The sequence below is a fragment of the Sinocyclocheilus grahami genome, unplaced genomic scaffold (assembly GCF_001515645.1).
Source record: "Sinocyclocheilus grahami isolate Dianchi unplaced genomic scaffold, SAMN03320097.WGS_v1.1 scaffold92.1, whole genome shotgun sequence".
In the NCBI taxonomy this organism is placed as follows: domain Eukaryota; kingdom Metazoa; phylum Chordata; class Actinopteri; order Cypriniformes; family Cyprinidae; genus Sinocyclocheilus; species Sinocyclocheilus grahami.
In genome coordinates, this window is record NW_015505271.1 from 908,884 (window position 1) to 930,345 (window position 21,462).

Consider the following 21,462-nt stretch of genomic DNA (forward strand, 5'->3'; position numbering starts at 1 on the left):
GTGTGTGTGGGTGTCCCCTACCTGTACCTGCCTTGTTGTGTCTACATTAAAAGTCATTATTGGAATCCTTGTCGTCCTCGTCGTCCTGCCTGCCTCCACACATCCGGATCGTGACAGAATAACTGACCCAAAACAACAACATGGCGATCGCTGCTCGTTTCCTCACCATATCCCGCCGAGATCTCCCCTTCTACGAGTATGCTGGGGAGTTCTGCAAGCTCGCAGCGGTGACGGCGTCCTTATCCTCAGCTGTTCTGGCTCGGGGCCAACTACCATCGCCCCGTGGACCTCCCAGACACCACTGGACTAAGTTGGAGGAAAGGTGTCTTCAGGTGTCTGGGGAGTGTTCGGTCCCGAGCCAGAACCAGTCCGCCGCCGTCTGCGACTCCCTCAAGCACGAAGGACGTTAATGTGGCAAGCCCGAAGGACGATAATGTGGCAAGCCCAGAGCTCGCTCCAGTGTCGGCTCCAGCCCCAAAACTCACTCCAGTCCCAGCTCCTCGAAAGCGCTTTGCTGTGCCTGCTCCTCCAGAGCACCCTCCAGTGCCAGTGCCACGTAAGCGCTAGCCTGATCCCCAGTTAAGCCCATGGAGGGCTCCTGTTCCCGAGTTAAGCCCACGGAGGGCTCCTGTTCCCCAGTTTAGCCCACGGAGGGCTCTTGATCCCCAGTTCAGCCCAGGAAGGGCTCCTGATTCCGAGTTCAGCCCAGGAAGGGCTCCTGTTCCCGAGTATAGCCCAGGAAGGGCTCCTGTGTCCGGTCCCGAGCCAGAACCAGTCCGCCGCTGTCCGCGGCTCACTCAAGCCCGAAGGACGTTAATGTGGCAAGCCCAAAGGACGATAATGTGGCAAGCCCAGCGCTCGCTCCAGTGTCGGCTCCAGCCCCAAAACTCACTCCAGTCCCAGCTCCTCGAAAGCGCTTTGCTGTGCCTGCTCCTCCAGAGCACCCTCCAGTGCCAGCGCCAGGTAAGCGCTACCCTGCTCCCCAGTTCAGCCCAGGAAGGGCTCCTGATTCCGAGTTCAGCCCAGGAAGGGCTCCTGATTCCGAGTTCAGCCCAGGGAGGGCTCCTGTTCCCGAGTTCAGCCCAGGGAGGGCTCCTGTTCCCCAGTTCAGCTCAGGAAGGGCTCCTGATTCCGAGTTCAGCCCAGGAAGGGCTCCTGTTCCCGAGTTCAGCCCAGGGAGGGCTCTTGTTCCCGAGTATAGCCTAGGGAGGGCTCCTGTTTCCCCGTTAAGCCCAGGGAGGGCTCCTGTTTCCCCATTAAGCCCACGGAGGGCTCCTGATTTCCCGGCTCTGCCATGGCAACCTCAGCCCCCTGTTCTGCCATGGCCTCCTGAGCCCCCTGATCCACCATGGCAACCTGAGTCTCCTGTTCCACCATGGCCTCCCTAGTCCCCGGCTCCACCATAGCAACCCGAGCCCCCTGTTCCGCCATGACAACCTGAGCCCCCTGTTCCACCATGGCCTCCTGAGCCCCCTGATCCGCCATGGCAACCCGAGTCCGCTGTTCCGCCATGGCCTCCCGAGTCTCCATCTTCGCCTCGGGCTCCTCCACCACCTGCTCCGCCACCGTTGGACGGTCCTCCTCCTAGTCCCCCTCCACCCCTCCCTCGGTTTCTACGGTGCGAGGACGCACTTTCCGGGAGGGGGGAGTAATGTAACGCCCCTGTGGACTGTTTATTGTGGTTTCTTCCCTTTGTGTTGGTTTAGCCCGTCTAATCATTAGTTAATCACCGTCATTGTGCTCACCTGTCTGCCACTAATTAGCTACCATTTATTAGTTCCTGTCTGTTTGAGCTTGAGTGTCGGTTATTGTGAATGTTACCCTGAGTGTGTGTGCTTCACTTACCTGTACCTGCCTTGTTGTGTCTACATTAAAAGTCATTATTGGAATCCTTGTCGTCCTCGTCATCCTGCCTGCCTCCACACATCCGGATCGTGACAATATCATTATAGTTTTTATTAATACCTTTTATTTTTATACTTTCCAATTTCAGTTTAATTTTAGTTAAAATTTTTGTTCTGTATTTTTGTCATTTTTATTAATTTCAGTTTTTTAAAAATATGCCTATATAGTTTATATTCTTATTTTATTTCAGTTTTAATTTTAGTGCATCAATATTTAGGTAGACAAAATGAGAAATGTCTAGCTGAAATAAAGTAAGTATTTTACTTCAGTTAATTTTAATTTTATTTCAAGCATTAAATATGTTTGAGGTCTTTTTTTCTTTTTCTTTTTCTTTTTGGTTTTAGTTAACTATAATAACCCTGTTTTGAACAAATTGTTTTAATGAATGATTCAATGACTCATAAAGATAAGACTTACCACCACCTACTGGTGGTTTTAGTTTTATACACAAATTTTTTTCTATCATTTCATATATCAATATTCAAAATTCTATTAAACAAATCTGTTATTTTAGTTATTTTAATGTATTATTTTAAATGCTATTTTAATAACATTTTAATTAGTTTTCCATGACAAGGAGGCAGCTTCCCGCAATAGAAAGTCAATGGAGAGCGTTGGATTGTTCCCAAAAATGTCTCTAAAGAGGTGTGTTTTTGGTTGTAAGGGAAAGATAACCTTGTTCAGCTTCATAAAGAACCCAGCATTACGTGAATAGTGGATGCAGTTTGTTTTCCGGGGCAGCAACGGAGTTTCGCAAGTGTGTTTGTTGACGAACGTTTTATAAACAATGCCCAGTTCGACGCTGGATTTGCACATCGTTTGATACTGAAAGATGGAGCGGTCCCAGCTATAAAAGATCCCGGTAATGATTCAGAACCGCAGATGGTAAGTGAAACCTCAAACCTCAAAGTGTTTTGTTGGCAATCGGTGCTCAAGTGCTCGTCACTCTTTAGTTCCGCCCACAGCGTGCCTCCAGGAGCTCGAATGTTTTCGGAGAGAATCGTAAACCTGTATCTTTCTTTTATAAATATGATAAAACTAAAGACTTTATGGAGATATGAAGGATGCAGTACTACTCTATAGGTAATCTATAGGTAAGATTAATATGAGATTGGGTGAAATTGTATGTGTCAGGTCCCCTTTAAGTATAATAACCCTGAAACAACCTCATAGTGTTATTTATGCTATTGTAATTTTTAACTTCTACTCACAAATGAGCATTTTCGTCACTAAATCCTTGCTTGTTAAGCTCACAAGAATTTTTTAGATCATTTTGCAAGATGTTATGATGTCTTGGAAGCCTCTCTGACACCCTTAGGATATATTTCGTATTAAAACGCTTTCTTTGAAGTCTGGGAAAGCAGCTAGCTTTGGTTTCGGATACAGCTAAGGTTACTAATTTATTTTCATAACTGAAAATAAACAAATAGTGGCATGTAGTGATACAGTGGTATAAAACAGTTGTGCAATCATTAGTCACACTGTGTAGTTGATATGAACTGTTGTAATGTGCATGTTCAGGTCAGTGTGTGGGCAGCAGGCACTCATTGGAAAGAGAGAATAGCAGCTGCAGGACATGCATCACTGAGACCGCACCAGTCAGCCATGTCTAATATGTAATGCTACATACCCTAGAGTAACAAACTCTCTCTCTCTCTCTCTCTTATACAGCTAGTTATGCACCTTCTCTTTGAAAACATGCCCCTTCTCTGCTTACTACTTTTAGACGTTCTCCTAAATCAAACCTATATCAAAATAACTCCAATCTCTGTCAACAAGCTTCCTCTCTCTCACTCTTCCTGCCTCTATCCAATTCGCTCCACATCTCCCAGTGCTGCTATTGCTATAAAAAACAACAAACACTGAAACACCATGCATTGTATATCTATGCCCCCAGGTGTCTAGCTGGTGACTTAGTGGGAGAAATAAAATCGTCAGGTAAGAATCCTTTTTAAAGACATTCGGAACACAAACCTTCAAAAGTTCAGCGTGAGAGAAAATAGTGACATACTTGTTCTACAACACAGAGCAGTGGTTCTCAACTGGTGGGTAATAACTAGTGCTGGGCGGTATACCGGTTCATACCCAATACCGGTGTTTATTATTGTTATGATATGAATTTTTAAAATACCACAATACCGGTCTGTCGCTTAAACAACGTTCGGAACGCGACACTGTTTGAAAGGGGTCCCTTTTCACTGTTGCACTGTGGTGAGGGAACAGCTGTATTTGTAACTAAGTGTGAAAGTTCCGAAACTGAAGTTGTAGAACTAATAGAACATGATGACACAGAAGAACTCATCCACAATATCCACCGCCCCCTGCCATCAGTTCCTGCGTCTCACACACACACAAGCGTGACTTTAGCACTAGATTTAACAACTTTCAGACCCTTTTAGCGGCTTTTTTCCATAGAATATTCATACTGACAAATCTAGCGACTTTTTGGGATAAACCTTAGCTATGGTTCAATTGGAAGATTTCGCCAGTGCTGTCCCGCGAACGCGAGGTCTGACTTTCCCGTAGAAGTGTCACCTCTCTCAGCGTCTGTTCTGTGCAATGAGCGGCAGAGAAGTAACTTAGTGCTTTCAGTTGGACGCACCGCAGCCGACTCGTCAATAAATGAGTACAAAACAGTGTTTCCAAGCACCTGTCTCTTACTGATTGTTTGGAATTATAAATATGAGCATAGTTTGTCTGTTAATATCACATTCCCTTTTTTGTTTGTTGTTTTTTTTAGTTTGTTACTCGCAGGCAGTGCGCTGCATGAGAAAAAAAAGTAATATAGCCAAAACAACCGCTCTTTAGGAGTCACTCTCATTTATAATTGCGGCATTGTCTGATAAAATCAACATGCATCTACACTGGTTAACATGTATTAAAAGGGGTCGCGTTTAGTCACTATTTAGTGTGGTATTTTTTGACAATATTCACTCATCATGACAGTAAAATAGGGCATTCTAAGTCAATATACTGCAGTATTTCCTCTATCAATCAGTAGAAAATATGGTTAACACCCGGTCATGTATGAAAAAAAATACCGTCATGTACTGTGAAACCGGTATAATTTTGAAAAATACCGTTATATAAATTTTTGGTCATACCACCCAGCACTAGTAATAACCTTAAAAAGGGTCTGATATGGTCTCAGACAGCAGTACAAAACAATGCTAAATGCATCTAATCTTATATTCACACATGGTTATTAACTTTTAACAGGAAGGTGAAAACGCTTTACCTGTATTCTGTTGCTGACATCAAAGTTTGTGCATCCAAATTAACTTGTAAAACGATGATAATTCAATCATTTTAAACATTTAAACATTTTTAAATAATTTTCTTTTCTGAACCCACATCATGGTAAAAAAAATGTTGTATATTGTTAGTCAAGTTCATGGTGATACTACATTTTAGTGTTACGAAAGGTAAGAGTAATTTCTTTTTACTTACAATAAATACCTTTGGTTTGTATTCAGTTGCCATCTAATGTCCAATGTAAATCTAAGTCGTGAAGGAAAACCATTTGAGAACCACTTACATATGTCAGTATTTGTGAGAGGAATGCTGTCTACGATAGACGAATACACACTTGAGTTTTTTCATATTAAATTAACTTTTATTCAAAAATTGTCCATTAAATTGATTGAAAGTGACAGAAAATACTTTTACATTGTTATAAAAAATATATATTTCAAATAAATGCAGTTCTTTTAAACTTTCTATTCATCAGAGAATTCTGAAAAATGTATCACAGTTTCCACAAAAGTCACAATAGTTCCTAATAATAGTAATATTACAATGATTTCTGAAGTATCATATGACACTGAAGACTGGAGTAATGGTGGCTGAAAATGTAGCTTTGCTATCCATCACAGAAAAACAATTACATTTTTAAAAGTATGAAAAAAAGAGTAAAAAGTCATCTTAAATTGCAATAATACATCATAATAATATTACTGTTTTTATTGTACTGTATTTTTGATCAAATGCATGAAGCCATGTCAAGCGTAAGAGACTTCTTTCAAAAACATTTGTAAAAAAAAATGTTACAAACCCTAAAATTTTAGAAAAGTACTGTATGTGCAACAGACTGATTAAAGTGCAATAGACATGAAATAGGAAGAGAAGAGATCAGAGATTGGGGAATAAGAATGAGACACATAGAGAAGAGAAAGGTTTGCTCTGACAAGTATTGTGGTATGCTTGCAAAATCAATACTTTTTTGTATTCAGTCTGTCCTTTAAGCATCTGTCCTTGAGCGCTCTCATTTGAAGAAAAACAAAGAAATTAGACATGAAATAGGAAGAGAAGAGATCAGAGATTGGGGAATAAGAATGAGACACATAGAGAAGAGAAAGGTTTGCTCTGACAAGTATTGTGGTATGCTTGCAAAATCAATACTTTTTTGTATTCAGTCGCATCTGTCCTTGAGCGCTCTCATTTGAAGAAAAACAAAGAAATCCCTTCCGCAAGGATTTCCTATTCTCTTTCTCTACTCACACGCAGTCAATGGTACAAACTTCTACATTGGTTCTTCATTGCCAACTCATGATCAAATTCAAAATATTCAGCATGACTGTAACACAGACAGCCTAATTCATCAAATTGTTGTGTCTCTTTTCAGTGTTCTACACAGTGCTAATGCATGTTTTCAGCCTGCCGCCATCAGAAAGTACATGTCCTTCTTTCTCACCTTACACCATGGCAAACCTCATAATCAGTGTGATTGCTGTATAAATAACTGAGAATAGTTGGCTATTAGTTGCAAGGTAGAAGTGCTTATGTCAACAGCTTATTAGAGTACCCGACACCTGTGCCTCATTTATAAAATGCATTTTATTAAATTTCATGGTTTTTACATTACACTACATTACAGTGAAGAACAAATAGGAATTTATAAAGAAAGAAACTGGCATGAAAATATGTTTAAGAATGATATATGCTAACCGAAAAGCATGCAAGCAAATATTTTTGAAGAAGAGAAGTGGAAAAAGAATGTGCATGTTTATTCAACACATGCTGATTACTATACAGAAATATTTCAATAGCTATACACCCTAAGCAGCCAAAAATGTAAAAATATTTTATACCGTAAAAATTACATTTTTAATGTTACATTTATAATGTTACAAAGGATTTCTATTTTCTATTCTTAAAAATTTGTTTTAAAAAATATCATTTTATTTCGATTTTTTTAAATCATTTTAATATTCAAATTTAGCTTTGCCATCTCAGAAATAAATACAATTTTAAAATGCATTAAAATTAAAAAGTTATTTTAATTTGTAACAATATTTCACACTGTCAGTTTTACTGTATTTTTGATCAAATAAATGCAGCCTTGGTGAGCCTAAGAAAGTTTCAAAAACACAAAATATCTTTCAGACTCCAAACTTTTGAATGATAGTAGAGATATACTTCAGACTTTTGATAAATCGTTCAAAGGAACATTTGGGAGATTATCAAACATTCACATTTAGGTTGATTTACGTACATCTTATGAGGCCCTAAGTCCAGAAGTTTGAATTGTGCCCAGGGGAAAATATGTAATTTGCAATTAAATCTTGATAGCTTGTACAAATAGATTATCATACCGCAGATTTTAAACATCCATTTCAACAGAGAAATCTCATTTTACTTGAAGGACAGTAACAGGTTTAATTTGGCAAGCTGGTTTGCACTTTATCTCAAAGAGACAAGACTCATGATGCCAGGAGTCTGGAAAGGACCATCCATTCCTCATTAATACCCTTTTTCCTGGATATTGCTGATCCACAGACCTGATCACTAAAACTGTCCCTTGGCATTCCTGTGCCAGCCTTAATCAATAACCCAGAATAAGAGTGTCTCTGCCAATTTAACTCTCAAGTTTAAATGCACATACACAAGCACCCTAATGACAGACTCGTCCCCCACAACAAACATACATTACCAGTCACAGTTCCACCATGGTCTATTGCTGAACTGAAACATTTATAGCTGTTCTTCAAATACAAAGAGTCATAGTGATTTATATGAAGTACTGGACAATGCAATGGCAGTGACTATGGATGCTGATGTCACCAGTTCTGACTTTGTTTATTGATATTAGTTATGACTCAGAGCTGGATGCAGGACTAAGGGAGCTACTTCAAGAACAACAAGATGAGACAGACCCTCTCTGATCATGATAATTTGATGAATCACATTAGACAATCAAACAATCTATAAAAATATGTGAAAGTGAGAGATGCTGTTCTCTGTAAAAAACAGTTCACTCAAAAATGTAAAATTAGTATTATAATTTTTTTTCACACATTCTAAACATACAAATTACTACTAAAGTTTGGGGTCAGTACGGTTTTTAAATTTGTATTTTTTTGAAGAATGAATGCTATATAAGATGCAGGTAATCAGACTCGCTCAATCCATCTCTGTCTTAATAGATACTTGACTCTACATAATACAGTGAGCTTTTAATAAAGTAATACAATAAGCTTTCAATGAAGCAACTTAACGTTTCTTTATTACTAATACTAAAGTGACGTTTTTGAATTAGTAACAGACGCTTGGGCTCAGCTGTCAACTGTCAACTTGAGATTTGAATCCATGGCAGAAGGAAGTATAGTTATGCATACAAAATGTTTTTTAAGACACTCTATGGTTGTTTCTTATTTATTTACACAACAGCTCCGTCTAACTGTTTTATAAACGCAACATCACACGAGTACCCATGTGATATCGCTCTATATCAGCAGAGCTGTGATTATCTACAGCCAAATGTGTGTATATATATATATATATATATACATACTGTATATTAGTGCTGGGCAACGATTACAGTTTTTGTTTTAATCACGATTAATCGCACGATTGTCTGCGATTAATCGCATTATGCACAAAATTCAATAATGCATTCAAAAGTAGTGTATTGGGCACTTTTTTCATTTAAAAGTACTGCTATATGAACAAAAGTGCAATAACATTTGGTTTGCAAACACTTTAAACAAATAAGGTTCTTTTTTACAGCAGTATTCCTTTTACATAGTAGCAGTTAAAATATTTATTGTAAATCTCAACTTATAACAAATTAAAATATAATTTATATTATATATAATTAAATATAAAACAAGCTATTTGCCACTGCCAGGGCATTAACATTTTTATAGAAAATATTTTATAGTTTGTTATAGAAAAACAATTTAGGCTCAAGAGTCCAGAGCCTCGATCATAACATTATAACAGCAGTGTTTCCCCTGACAATATATTAGGAGGTCAAGTTAATTTTATTTAATTTAATTTCTCTTTAGTGACAGATCACAACAGAAGTCATTTAAAGTTACCTTTCCTATAGGACATGTCTATACCTTGTTCTTTTTTAAACAAACTAAATAGCCTCATGTTATTTATCTTATTTACATGACGGCATGTAATTTCTGTCTCTACGTTACATGGTCGCACTCTCTGCATCGTGCACAGCGAAAGTTCCGCCCCGATGCGCACACACACACAAACGTGCGTGCACACACAAGTGAGCACACTCCCACTAGTATTTGTAAATATTAAGCCACAAAATGACTATTTAAATATGAATTCTACGTGTCTCTGTGTATGAATGGCACAGACGCGCGGTTTTGTTTACTACTCGTACTGAAGCACGCGTGACGCTTCCGGTGATATTAACGTCTGCCATCTCACTAATGAGGACATAAATGCATGAACAACATCTCCAGAACTGCTCTGAGAGTCACTTCATGAGCATTTGACTGTTTCATTTGAGTAAAACTATTCTCATATCATTTACATACAGAAATGTAAAGGTATTCACGGCAACCCGTCAAAATAAAAGTTTGGTTTGACTTGATTGATAAATATATTAGCCTACTATTGTTCAGTATAGAATGTGCATAATAGGCTACTACTACTACTACTAAATTATTAAAACCTTATTTTTAAGGAATAATCATACAATATTTCTTCAACGTTTTAATATTAAATCCCCTTTATTTTCCCCCTCTGCTGTCTTCACGTGCTATCGGAAACTTCCTGTTCCCCACTTATGAAGTCGTGATTACGAGCACGTTGCATTCTTTTCTGTTAAAAATAACAGTGGACAGTGGTTTGTGAATGCTGATGCTTAGCCAAAATAATTTTATCGGGAGCGTTCCTGTGTGAGCACTGCTAGGCCCTCCCCAAATGCTCTCATTGGTTGAGACGCCTGATGACACCCATCCCAAGCCAGTACTGATCAACAACCCTCCCCTCCTGTGACCCATGGTTTGTCTGTATGTGAATTCAGAGCCAGTGAGCAACGGACTTTCATAATAATAAAAAACTGCGTTAACGCGCAATAAAATAATTGTCGGCGTTAATCACTTAATGCGTTATATATATCAAATCTAAATCTTTTGTTACATTATAAAAATCTTTATACTATCTTTGACTGTCACAAATAGATTTGCACAAATTTGTCCAAAACGCATGCAAGAATCGCGATATGGCTGGATTAAAAGGCTATGATTTCATTGAATAAATATGAGTGCTGCACATTTCAGTCAAAACGCAGTGCGTTTATATGAATGTATCTCTGAAGGGAACCGACTGTCTTCAGAAGAGTATCGATGGCATTTTTATCTTATCCTATTTACTTATAATGCCTGATAAAGTAGCGTTTATGAGTGCAGCGCTGCTTTGTGTACAGCTGTTACTGGGGAAACTGCAGTATTTCTGTCGTTCCAAAAGTGCCACCTATTGGCAGAGAATGAAATTTGATTTTAAAAACCCAGCAGATACCCTGACATAGGCTTCTTTAACTCTGACGCTCAATGTCTGCTGCTTCAATGCAGAGAAATATTGTTATTTTTGAGTGAACTATTCCTTCAGTTCTCTGCAGTTTGCTAATACTGCACATCTTGTGCGCTATGTAGGCTACTAGATTTGCTAATACAAAACAACTTTGAAAAAGCAACATGACGCAACATGAAACACAGCAAAAAGACAAGTCTTTTCCATAATAAAACATTTTCAAATTGCTAATAAACTTCACAAATAATTAAGAAACGCAAGTAACACATTGAATTAACTTTAAAATTACAATTTTCAGGGTAGAAAATGTTCTTGTGAAATAAGCCTTGTTTTATTTACAACCTTGAGAAAAAACAGTAAACCTTCTGATGTCAGAGAGGGGAGACTGGCACTCTGGGCACACAATAGTGTTCAGCCAGGTGTAATTTGAGAGACCTACTCATGTCTCATTGAAGTGGTTTGCTCAGGGTTGCTGAAGCTCTGATTCTTCAGGCTACACATGATGGACAGCTTGTACTGTATCTGTTCCGTGAAGCCTTCTAGAAGGACACAGCCCCCTCACCTGCCCTCTGAACGATGGAAGAATCAGTGAAAAAAAAAAAAGAGGGAGGCCCGAGGAGCAGGGGATAGGATGGGAGGGCAGCAGGCAGCCCAGCCTCAAGCATCAAGTTTGGGACTGAGAGGGGTTATTCATGTGCAACCAGCAAAACAAACTGCTTAAGGTTACTGAGACAAAAACTATTTGAGTCCAACAACCACAGAAAAGGTCTGATGGTCTCTGAATCAATCACTCCTCTCTGTAATCGTCTGTAACAATGAATTAGTATGCCTCGTCTCCAATCCACAAACTAAAAAAAATCCACAAACTAGCTGATTACTGTGAGAGGAAACACAGTGACTGCTCCGGATAAATCAGTGGCTTAATTTATCCGAAAAACATCATGGGTTTAACATTGTTTGCCATGCAACATTAGAAAAACAATTTATTTACATAGTTAACATGGCGTATACGAGTCAGAGCAGTGGTTTTGTGGTTCGTGCAGGTGGTCTGACAAAATGAGCCATGGTGCTTTAGATGAATGTTCAAATTTGGTTCCCTTTTGTTGTCCTGCCAACACAACACTGCACATTTTGATATGATACACTAATAACTCTGGCTTAATAATGAATTGCAGAATTAATATGAATAGAGTAAAACAGTCTGACCTCTAAAAGCACATATTAAAAAAAAACACATGACTTCCTGTCTTCAAAAAATATCTCAACAGATATACCTACTACAAACACCTTGGGTGTTTTGACTCTGAACCGTAACACCCTCCTGTTTCTGGTAGTGCAGTGCAGTGCAGTTGCAGTGGTAGCCAATTTACTGCCCATCTTCTCCTCCTGGATCCCAGCTTTGCTCCTCTCTCCAGTTCCGAAACCAACAAGGGGCTCTTTCTGCTGCCTCCCCCATCCTGCAGACTGCTATCTTCCTCTCCTTCCCTGTTAGTCCAATTTTTGTGAATATTCTCCATACCGACTGGGCTGGGAATCCTCTATAGCCAACCTCGACTGGAAATAGCCATGCCTGCCACCCTTTCTCACGACAGTCTTGCAAAAGATCCTGACATTTTGCACTCTTCCTTTAAGGCTTGGTGGCATCCCATTCTTCCCACAGAACTGGTTCAATCAAGACAACCTTCTTTGCCTTGTCAGATCACAGCACCACATCTGGCCTTAGGGTTGCCTGGACTACTTGGGGGAACTGCAATCTTCCTTCCAGATCTACTCTCATCTCCCATGCCTGGGCCTTTTGTAATACATTGTTTGTTTTTGCTATAGTTTGTGGCTTTTCACCTTCTCTCACAAACTAAATCATTGATGTTGGTGTATGGTATGTTTGCCATTTTTCTTGCATCTTTCCTGCTCCAGGGAATTAGCTAGTGTTCTGAGCATGATGGTGTCATGGCACTATCCGTATCTTTCTTGGGTAGGTGCTGTTCTACACCCTGACAAAGCTTGCATAGTGGGTCCTCCCTCAGACCCCACTTGTGCAAATTTGTTGGGGTTGGTAGTGTGTCATACACTGACTGCAGCAGGAAAGAAATGCGAAAAGGTTCAAGCCTCCACAGATCTGCCCATGTGATTTTCTTTTTTGGAAGATCCCATTTGGTCCAGGCTCCCTGTGATGCCAGCTCTACAGCTCTTGAATGTTGCCCTTCCTCTTCCAGGTTCCGTACTTCCTCCTGGATCATGGCCCTCCTCTCCTTAGTGTTTGCCTTCCCCCACTGCTGGAAATGGGAAGTTTTTAAGGCCCTGTCTCCCTGTGTATGGCATTCCAACTTTCAGCTTGGGTGACAGTGGTGTCGGGAACTGATTTCCCAAAAATTAAATTTGTTTAATTTTCATTAATTAAAAGATAAATTAAATGAATGTTTTATGCCTTAAAAATGTAAATACACAACACAGAATTTCTGAGGGAAAAAAATCATAAGGCTATTGTAAGAATAAATGAAACTTGTTTTATGCTTTCAAATAATTAGACATGCTAAAAACACAGAATTTGGTAATAATAAAACATAAGGTTGGAAAAAATAAAAATTTGGGCCCTAAACATGTAATTTTTGTTAGACTTTTAATAAATTTATGTTAAACTGTTTAAGTTTCATGATTTTAATTAAATAGACATGCTTTTTGATTAATAAAATGTAATTTAACCATTACCAACGGAATTCGTTTTCAGTTCGTTTAGCCCTCCCTGGCTCGGTTGGAGGAGGTGGGCCAGAGCACGCGGTTCAGTTATACATAGATCAGTGATTGTGAGCGCTAACCGCGCCGGAGTGCGGAACTCCACTTGCGAACTGATCTCGGCATAACACTTGCATGTCTGACTTGTTCATGCTGAGAGTCTCTGTATGTAATTACTACTCTGCATTTAGCCACCTTGTATTCCTCCACCACGGATGACAGGGGTAGTTGAAGCTGTCCTGACCTTATGTAGAGACCTACTGCAGTGAAATTTGGAGGGATTCCCATCCAACTTTGAAGGTACTTGTTGATCTTTCTCTCCACTCCTTCCAGACTTATCATAGGGATCTCATACACAGTCAACAGCCACATAAGTCTCGACAGCAGTCCACGTTGGTATATCCATGCTTTGAATTTCCCTGGAAGTCCTAATTTTTCAACCCTCCTCAGCCATTCCTATGTATGCTTTTCAGTGCAGGTGATGTTATTACTGTCAGATTTATTAAAGGGGTCCTATTATGCTTTTTCACTTTTTTAATTTTAGTCAGTGTGTATGTTTGGGCATAAAAAAGATCTAGAAAGTTACAAATCTCAAAGTCCACTCCAAAGGGAGATATTTAGTTTTTAAAAAATCCCTTTTCAAGAACTACAACGAACGGCTCGTTTGGACTACAGCGTTTGTTTTCCGGGCTTTGTGATATCACAAAGCGGCCCATTAGAATATCATTAAAAATAATTCCCGCCTACAGAAATTTGAATGGTTGGGGGGTGGGGAGGGGTGAGGTTGTGGTTAGAACGCTTGGTTGAGTGAGTGCATCAGACGAGACGATGAAGAAGAAGTGCTGCTGCAGAGTTAGTGCATCAGAGAAAACGAAGAAGAAGAGCTGCTGTGCTGTAGCTTCAAATTTTCGGCATGTCTAGAACAATTCTTACAAGTACAACACGACGTAGCTGGGCATCGCGGACAGACACCGAACGGCGCCGCCGGTGTGCCTACACTCATGGAAAATAATGTATTTGAATTTTAAAGATGTAGCGCTACGCTGCGCTTCTCGTCTGGTGCGCGACCGCCTGAAACGCTGTTTTTTTCAACTCCATGCCCAAATGTCTTTGTTTGGGCTTCCGAAAGCGGATGATGTCAGGAAACAGTGGTTGCAATTTATTTTTTAATTCTGTCCCTGAGCATTATAACCCCAATTTGCTATTGTGTGCTGTGCATTTTACTGAGGACAGCTTCCACAACATGAGGGAGTACAGTGCCTGCTGGATTCGCCAAAAAGCTTTTGTTGAAAGACGGAGCAAGGGGTGTGGCAGTACTGAAACACCGTCTAAGCTGTTCGCCAACTGGGACAGCTAACCAATCACAACACATTTTGTTTTTTGGAAGGCGGACCTTCGTCAAAGCTGGAACTAACCGAGCTGTTTGTGCAAGGATGGGGAGAAAGGTATTTTAATAATGTAAATTATGTGAAAAATAATGCGTTTTTCGAACCACCAAGCATGAGAGCATGTTCTAGTACACCCTCAAAACAAAATCAAGACTTTGTAAAAGAGCATAATAGGACCCCTTTAATTGCATTCATTTATTAATAACTTGACATTTTTAAATAAGGCGTAGCTAGTTTTCCCAGATGTCCCAGATATTTCATGCATGACCACAAGAATCCTAAAAAAGGCAACAAAGTTTGAGAAATCCCCTTCCTCCACAGCATGATGTAATATGCACAACCATAAGCATAATACGACTGTGAAAAACCTACTTCTTAGTATCGCTGTTTAACATCACTGCTGTGTGAGTGAAACTGTATTATCCGGTCTCTTGAGTGACACCCCTATTTCTCTGCAACAGATAATGGCTCATCCCTCTATATATTTACAATACTACTTCAGTGTAGATCCTTGTCAATCCTGTAGGCCACCTTGAACATAAATGGGTCACAGAAATTCTGCACTTGTGCCAAAGTCCTCTGACAGGACTAGGAATGCGTGGAATGGGAAATGGAATAGAAGAGTGTTACAAGAAGAGGTAAGGGCACACAAGCACCTGCCATCATACTCCATAATCATTTCCAGTAAACAAAAGCAATTCACTTAAAAAGCTCATTTTTGGGTTGGAAGATTGAAATAAATAAGTGACAATCATACAAAAAATGGCATATGCAGCAATTTCCCTGTCACCTTCTCTTCCACATGGTACTCTAACCATTCTTTAGTCACCCTGGATAAACTGTAACTCCAACCATGTGGATAAACATCATGTGTGCTCCACAGCTCTGAGAAAGCCACTCAAGCCCTAAGAGAGCTTTGATTTGCCCAGCAGGATGCAAGTGTTCTTCAGCAGATGGGATAGACACTTCACACAATCAGAGCAGTTTGCTGTCTCCCGGCTCAGAGCTGTCCTTTGCACTCAGTAATTGAGTGATGTGTGAGAGTTAGGCAGAGATCACAGCCTTACAGCTGTGCAAAGACAATCCTTTAACAACCATCAGATAAAACCTCTAAACACAATAGACTGTGCAATGTGTGGTAATGGGCACACACATGGTTAGCAGCCATAGACACAATACACACATATATATATTTTTTTTTTTGCTATTACAGTGTGTTTACTCTGAGATAGCAGTGTTTATTCAATTTGCACACTAAAAAGCTTGATTGTTTTGATCTTTGGGTAGATGGCAAAAGAATATGATGTGGAGCCAATAAATTCCTATTTTCAATATCACACTGACCTTTAATATCAGCTTTTTGTATTCTTATTTCTTAGACTCATTACTTGGAAAGAAAACCATAAAATGGCATTTGGTTAGAACTTTAACCCTGGATGGTTGAATAAAATCTAAACAATTCAAACACATTTGTATATGTAAATTGTATTTTGTACCTTACCTTTCCTGAACTTCCTGCTCCAACATCAACAGGCAGAACACTGTTAGGAGAGAAAGAGAGAGATTTCGTTAAGTAAAATGGAATGAATAATATGAATAGTACATAAACTGACAACTTTTATTATGACAAGACCCTCTGCAATACTTGTTTCTAAAAGGGTCAATCTCAATGAGTCATTAAGTAGTTAGATATTTAACTGTTGTCCATGGCACCATACTTTCACATCTCTCTTATCACTTCATGGGCTCTGTTTTCGTATCAACAAAAGAATAGCTAATTGGCCACATTGAATCAAAAAGGTTAGTCAACGGGAGAAAAATGTAACTCAGAATGGAGATTAATAATTAATATTGTAATACTAGTACAGTGTCATCTCTTTGCTAAGTAAATTCGTTTTCTATATTATTATAGACAATTTTTCGTAGGAGAAACTTTATGTGCAGTAAGATTTCAAATCAATATTTCATGTACAAGTAGCAATTTATTTGGCAAGTACCTAATAATACGTTTTTATGCTTCATATTAGGGTCTTGATCACCCTGAATGGGTTTATTCTTTGATGGCCAACTGGCTTTACACTGTACCTTACTTAATATTTGATTTCCATGTCATGAGACAGGTACTTGTATAGTGGATACAAAAGAAAATCTGGATAACAGTAATCAAAATGCAACTTAGAAGACGAGATTAATGAAGCGTGGAACTAAAAGGCACCTTGCCGGATTTCCATGGCAGCACTTTAGAAATGAGCACACCCTCCAGAGATCCTAATCAGCCCATTTTCATTTGGGCCATTGAGAGAGCAAGCGAGACAAGATCCCTGCTGTGAGTCATAGTGCTACTGTCATACCACTAGCATGTCATACATGCATTTCAACCATCACTGCCTAAGGCACATCATCTAACAGCAGCATCTGCATCTAGCTTTAAAATCATCTCCCTGCTAAATTTAGAAACACTCTTTCAAACCCACTATTTGTATGACTGGATTTACTGACCTGAAAATAATTTAATAAAAGAGTGAGACCACAGCCGAATTTCAGAGGAATACTGAAATATTGCATAAAGTGAAGCTATTACGGTAATGAAAAGAAACAAATTGATTTTCCACACAATTGTCTAAATTACTGTACATTAGGTAAGGGATCATTAAACATTATTTTATTTCATAATCACCTATTAAAATGAGTGACTCTTGAAGTAGATTTCAGCATGCAGAAGGAAATAGTCACATTGATTGTTATTTCACCTCCTAATATCACAAATTGCAACCTTTTTTCCACCAAGTATCACTATATTACAGTGCTTTTTTATATTTTTAACAAAAAGAAAGTGAATGAAAGAGAAGAAAGCAACTCAAATCTAAGGTAATCAGCATTTATAGGATATAGGTTATACAGTAGATTTCAGAAAATATGAATCAAACATTTTATTAAAATTCTTCCAAAACCACATTACATTATGTGGTCTATGCCGTCGACATTAATTTTATGGCTCTATACTCTCATTGAATGTCAATAATTGTCTGTCTTTATGTCATTTATTTCTCCTAAGGAATTTAGGGGAAACATCCGAGAAAAAGTTAATACTATCGCTCTATCAAAACATGGCAATTTTTTTCAGCCAAAACAGCCCAACACATCAACGTTGGCCAATAGTGTAATAGTTTGCAAATGGTGATACAGTTCCATTTTGGTGCCATATGACTGACATACTTCGGCATTAAATGAATCACTGAGAACCTGAGCTCTGAAAGAAAGAGCTCAAGTGAGAACCCCGAGTCTGCTGAGCTCTTAAAGAAAAACTAAAATTTCCCCTTTTGGAAAAAGTGTATTGAATCTTCACCTCTGGGTGTTGCTATTGGCTGAGCTCTCAGCGATCTGTGCACTGGGAATCCATTTGGTCTCATCCACCACAGTGCGCGCGTGAGGCAGCCGCCCCACATCCTTTATGGTCATCAGCATGTGGCAGGAATTCTTCAAGATCTGCACTGCCTCGTTATGAGAAATGCTCCGGAAACTACGTCCATTGACCTCCAGAATCTGATCCCCTACCTACAAAGGTGGAGACAGAGAGAGACTTTAGAGATCTGACACTCCAAAAGAGAAAAAATTAAATGCAACAATGCCTGGCACAACAACACAGAGCCCACGCACCACAGGAACCTGTTTGAAAGAGCTGACAGCAAATTCACACATAGATTTCAATTAAGCCTGATAACTGATAAATAAGATGTCCCTTCAGCATGATTTGTACATGAAATAATTGAATCTGTATTGCCAGAGCACTTGTTGTTGCAAACTGTGGCAGATAGACAGTTATGAATATCATCTGTCCCGTTTCCAAATTCCAAACAGACTGACAGAGGAAGTGAGGGAGTAGACAATGAAGAGAAAGAGGAGCATTCACTGGAAATTACTCAGCTACAAGCTACAAATAAAAGAGCTCAATCTGTTCTCATTAAACCTACTCGGCCATAGCAGAATATTGGTGTGTTCTGCAAATCAATGTAATGAACATAATTCATGAAAAACTCTCTGAGCAGTTCAGCACAGTGGGACAACAAGCAATGACTATAACACTATTGTTTTACTGTGTCTAAATCATCTCACATCTCAATATGTCACTTCATAAATTCATTAGTTTACCCAAATGTTGAAATTCTATCATTATTCACTCTCATGTCGTTACAAATGTGTACCCTGCTATTTTTGTAGCAACTGATAGATGTGGTCACTATAAACGGCTGCTAAAAAAGCTCAAAAAACATTCTTGAAAAATTCTCCTTTTCTGTTCCATGGGAACAATGACAAAATTTTCATGGCTGAACTATTCCTTAAAAAATACAACATACATCTCCACTGATATACAGATGAGGCTGGAATACTGTATATGGGGTAATGATTCCATTTCAGGGACAAAGCCAGCACTAAATACAGCAATTCTGTAAGTATTTAGTGTCCATTTGTTTTTCCAGAGTCTATTGTATTACAGCGTACAGCGTACAGAGTCTACTGTATTACAGCGTATTTCATGTATTTCAAGGCTGTGATGCATTAAAACTCATCCTGAACACAGACTTTTTCATCAGATCTATATAAAATAAATACCCTGCCAGCTTTTGTCTGAGCAAGACAAGTTCTAAATGATGGATGGATGTTCTGTGAAATGAGTGAGAGTCCAGGACTTTTACAGTGTGGAGGAAGAGTTCAATGTTCGAACTGAAGAGGATTGTCCCCCACTGAAAGTTTAGGGACCCTCCATAAAAAAGACCCATTCCTTTAACTGGAAAAAAATCTAATTATTGACATAACATGATTTTTGTTTGCCCAACATTTACTTGATCACTGGTGCAAACCTAAACTCTTCCATTCCTCCTTTTGTTCTCCTCAGCAAAGCAAAAATTATAAAGAGAGATAAGTTATCGATGTGTGTCTGTTTCTTCCTCTCTGTGCAAATGTTCTTCATGCAGTGGAGTCAGCAGCCAGAATGCACTATATCTCACTGGAGTAGAGAGAGGGATAGTGAAAGAGAGAGAGGGTGATTTATAAGCTGCAGGAAATAAACGGCTGCTAAAAAAGCTCAAAAAACATTCTTGAAAAATTCTCCTTTTCTGTTCCATGGGAACAATGACAAAATTTTCATGGCTGAACTATTCCTTAAAAAATACAACATACATCTCCACTGATATACAGATGAGGCTGGAATACTGTATATGGGGTAATGATTCCATTTCAGGGACAAAGCCAGCACTAAATACAGCAATTCTGTAAGTATTTAGTGTCCATTTGTTTTTCCAGAGTCTATTGTATTACAGCGTACAGCGTACAGAGTCTACTGTATTACAGCGTATTTCATGTATTTCAAGGCTGTGATGCATTAAATCTCATCCTGAACACAGACTTTTTCATCAGATCTATATAAAATAAATACCCTGCCAGCTTTTGTCTGAGCAAGACAAGTTCTAAATGATGGATGGATGTTCTGTGAAATGAGTGAGAGTCCAGGACTTTTACAGTGTGGAGGAAGAGTTCAATGTTCGAACTGAAGAGGATTGTCCCCCACTGAAAGTTTAGGGACCCTCCATAAAAAAGACCCATTCCTTTCACTGGAAAAAAATCTAATTATTGACATAACATGATTTTTTTTGCCCAACATTTACTTGATCACTGGTGCAAACCTAAACTCTTCCATTCCTCCTTTTGTTCTCCTCAGCAAAGCAAAAATAATAAAGAGAGATAAGTTATCGATGTGTGTCTGTTTCTTCCTCTCTGTGCAAATGTTCTTCATGCAGTGGAGTCAGCAGCCAGAATGCACTATATCTCACTGGAGTAGAGAGAGGGATAGTGAAAGAGAGAGAGGGTGATTTATAAGCTGCAGGAACTCAAGGATCTTTCATTTACTCACAGAGGGGAAACCGCTGGCATTCTTCTACCAACATTTCGTCCCCTTTATCACACTCTCCAATGCTCCGCTGCGCTCTGCATCCCTTTATTCTGACTATTCCTCCACTCTCTGCACCATTACACCACTTTCTCCACCACTCTGTCGTCCCTCCATCCCACTTTCCTCTAATAGCCCTCTACATGACTTTATACTTTATTAATCCTTTGGGGACAATCAACACTAAAATTATACATGTAGCACACAAATGTACAAGAGCATATGCAGTATTGTTAAACAGCTGACAGGACAAAACATTAAAATAAACACAACGAGACATGCATTACATGTTCATATGCATTTTCAGAATGGACCTAGACAGTTAACAGCACTAAAACATGACAAGAGTGCAATGGAATCTTAACTATACACATAAACTGTGTGCCAGAAAAATGTATTAAGACAATTAAGTTAAAATAAAAAAAATAAAACATAACAATTAACGTATTTAATTGCTATAAATCATAAATTCACTCAATTATTAAATATACTATTTAAAAAAAAGAAAAAGGCATTTCCGGTTCTAAGATGTTAGTGTCCATTGTAAAATGGTATGACTAAACCTCTGGTACATCACTTAATGTATGTGAAATTGAGGGGACTTCGTACACTAAAAATTACCTTAAGACAAGATGGATAAAATTAATTGTTACAGAAAATGCAACAATTTGGACACTTTGGGGCCGGTCTATGTGTTATGCAGTATATAAA

General features: G+C 39.0%; 1 protein-coding gene across 1 annotated transcript in view; it reads right to left on the reverse strand.

Moving 5' to 3' along the window:
• Nucleotides 1-21,462, reverse strand: part of LOC107587423 (whirlin-like) — a 32,535-nt gene that overhangs the window by 2,371 nt on the left and 8,702 nt on the right. Inside the window, exons 3-4 of the mRNA XM_016275223.1 lie at nt 18,154-18,362; nt 16,309-16,348 (exon numbers count right to left, since the gene is read on the reverse strand). Coding sequence (XP_016130709.1) covers nt 16,309-16,348; nt 18,154-18,362 — 249 coding nt within the window. The remainder of the gene's footprint in view (nt 1-16,308; nt 16,349-18,153; nt 18,363-21,462) is intronic.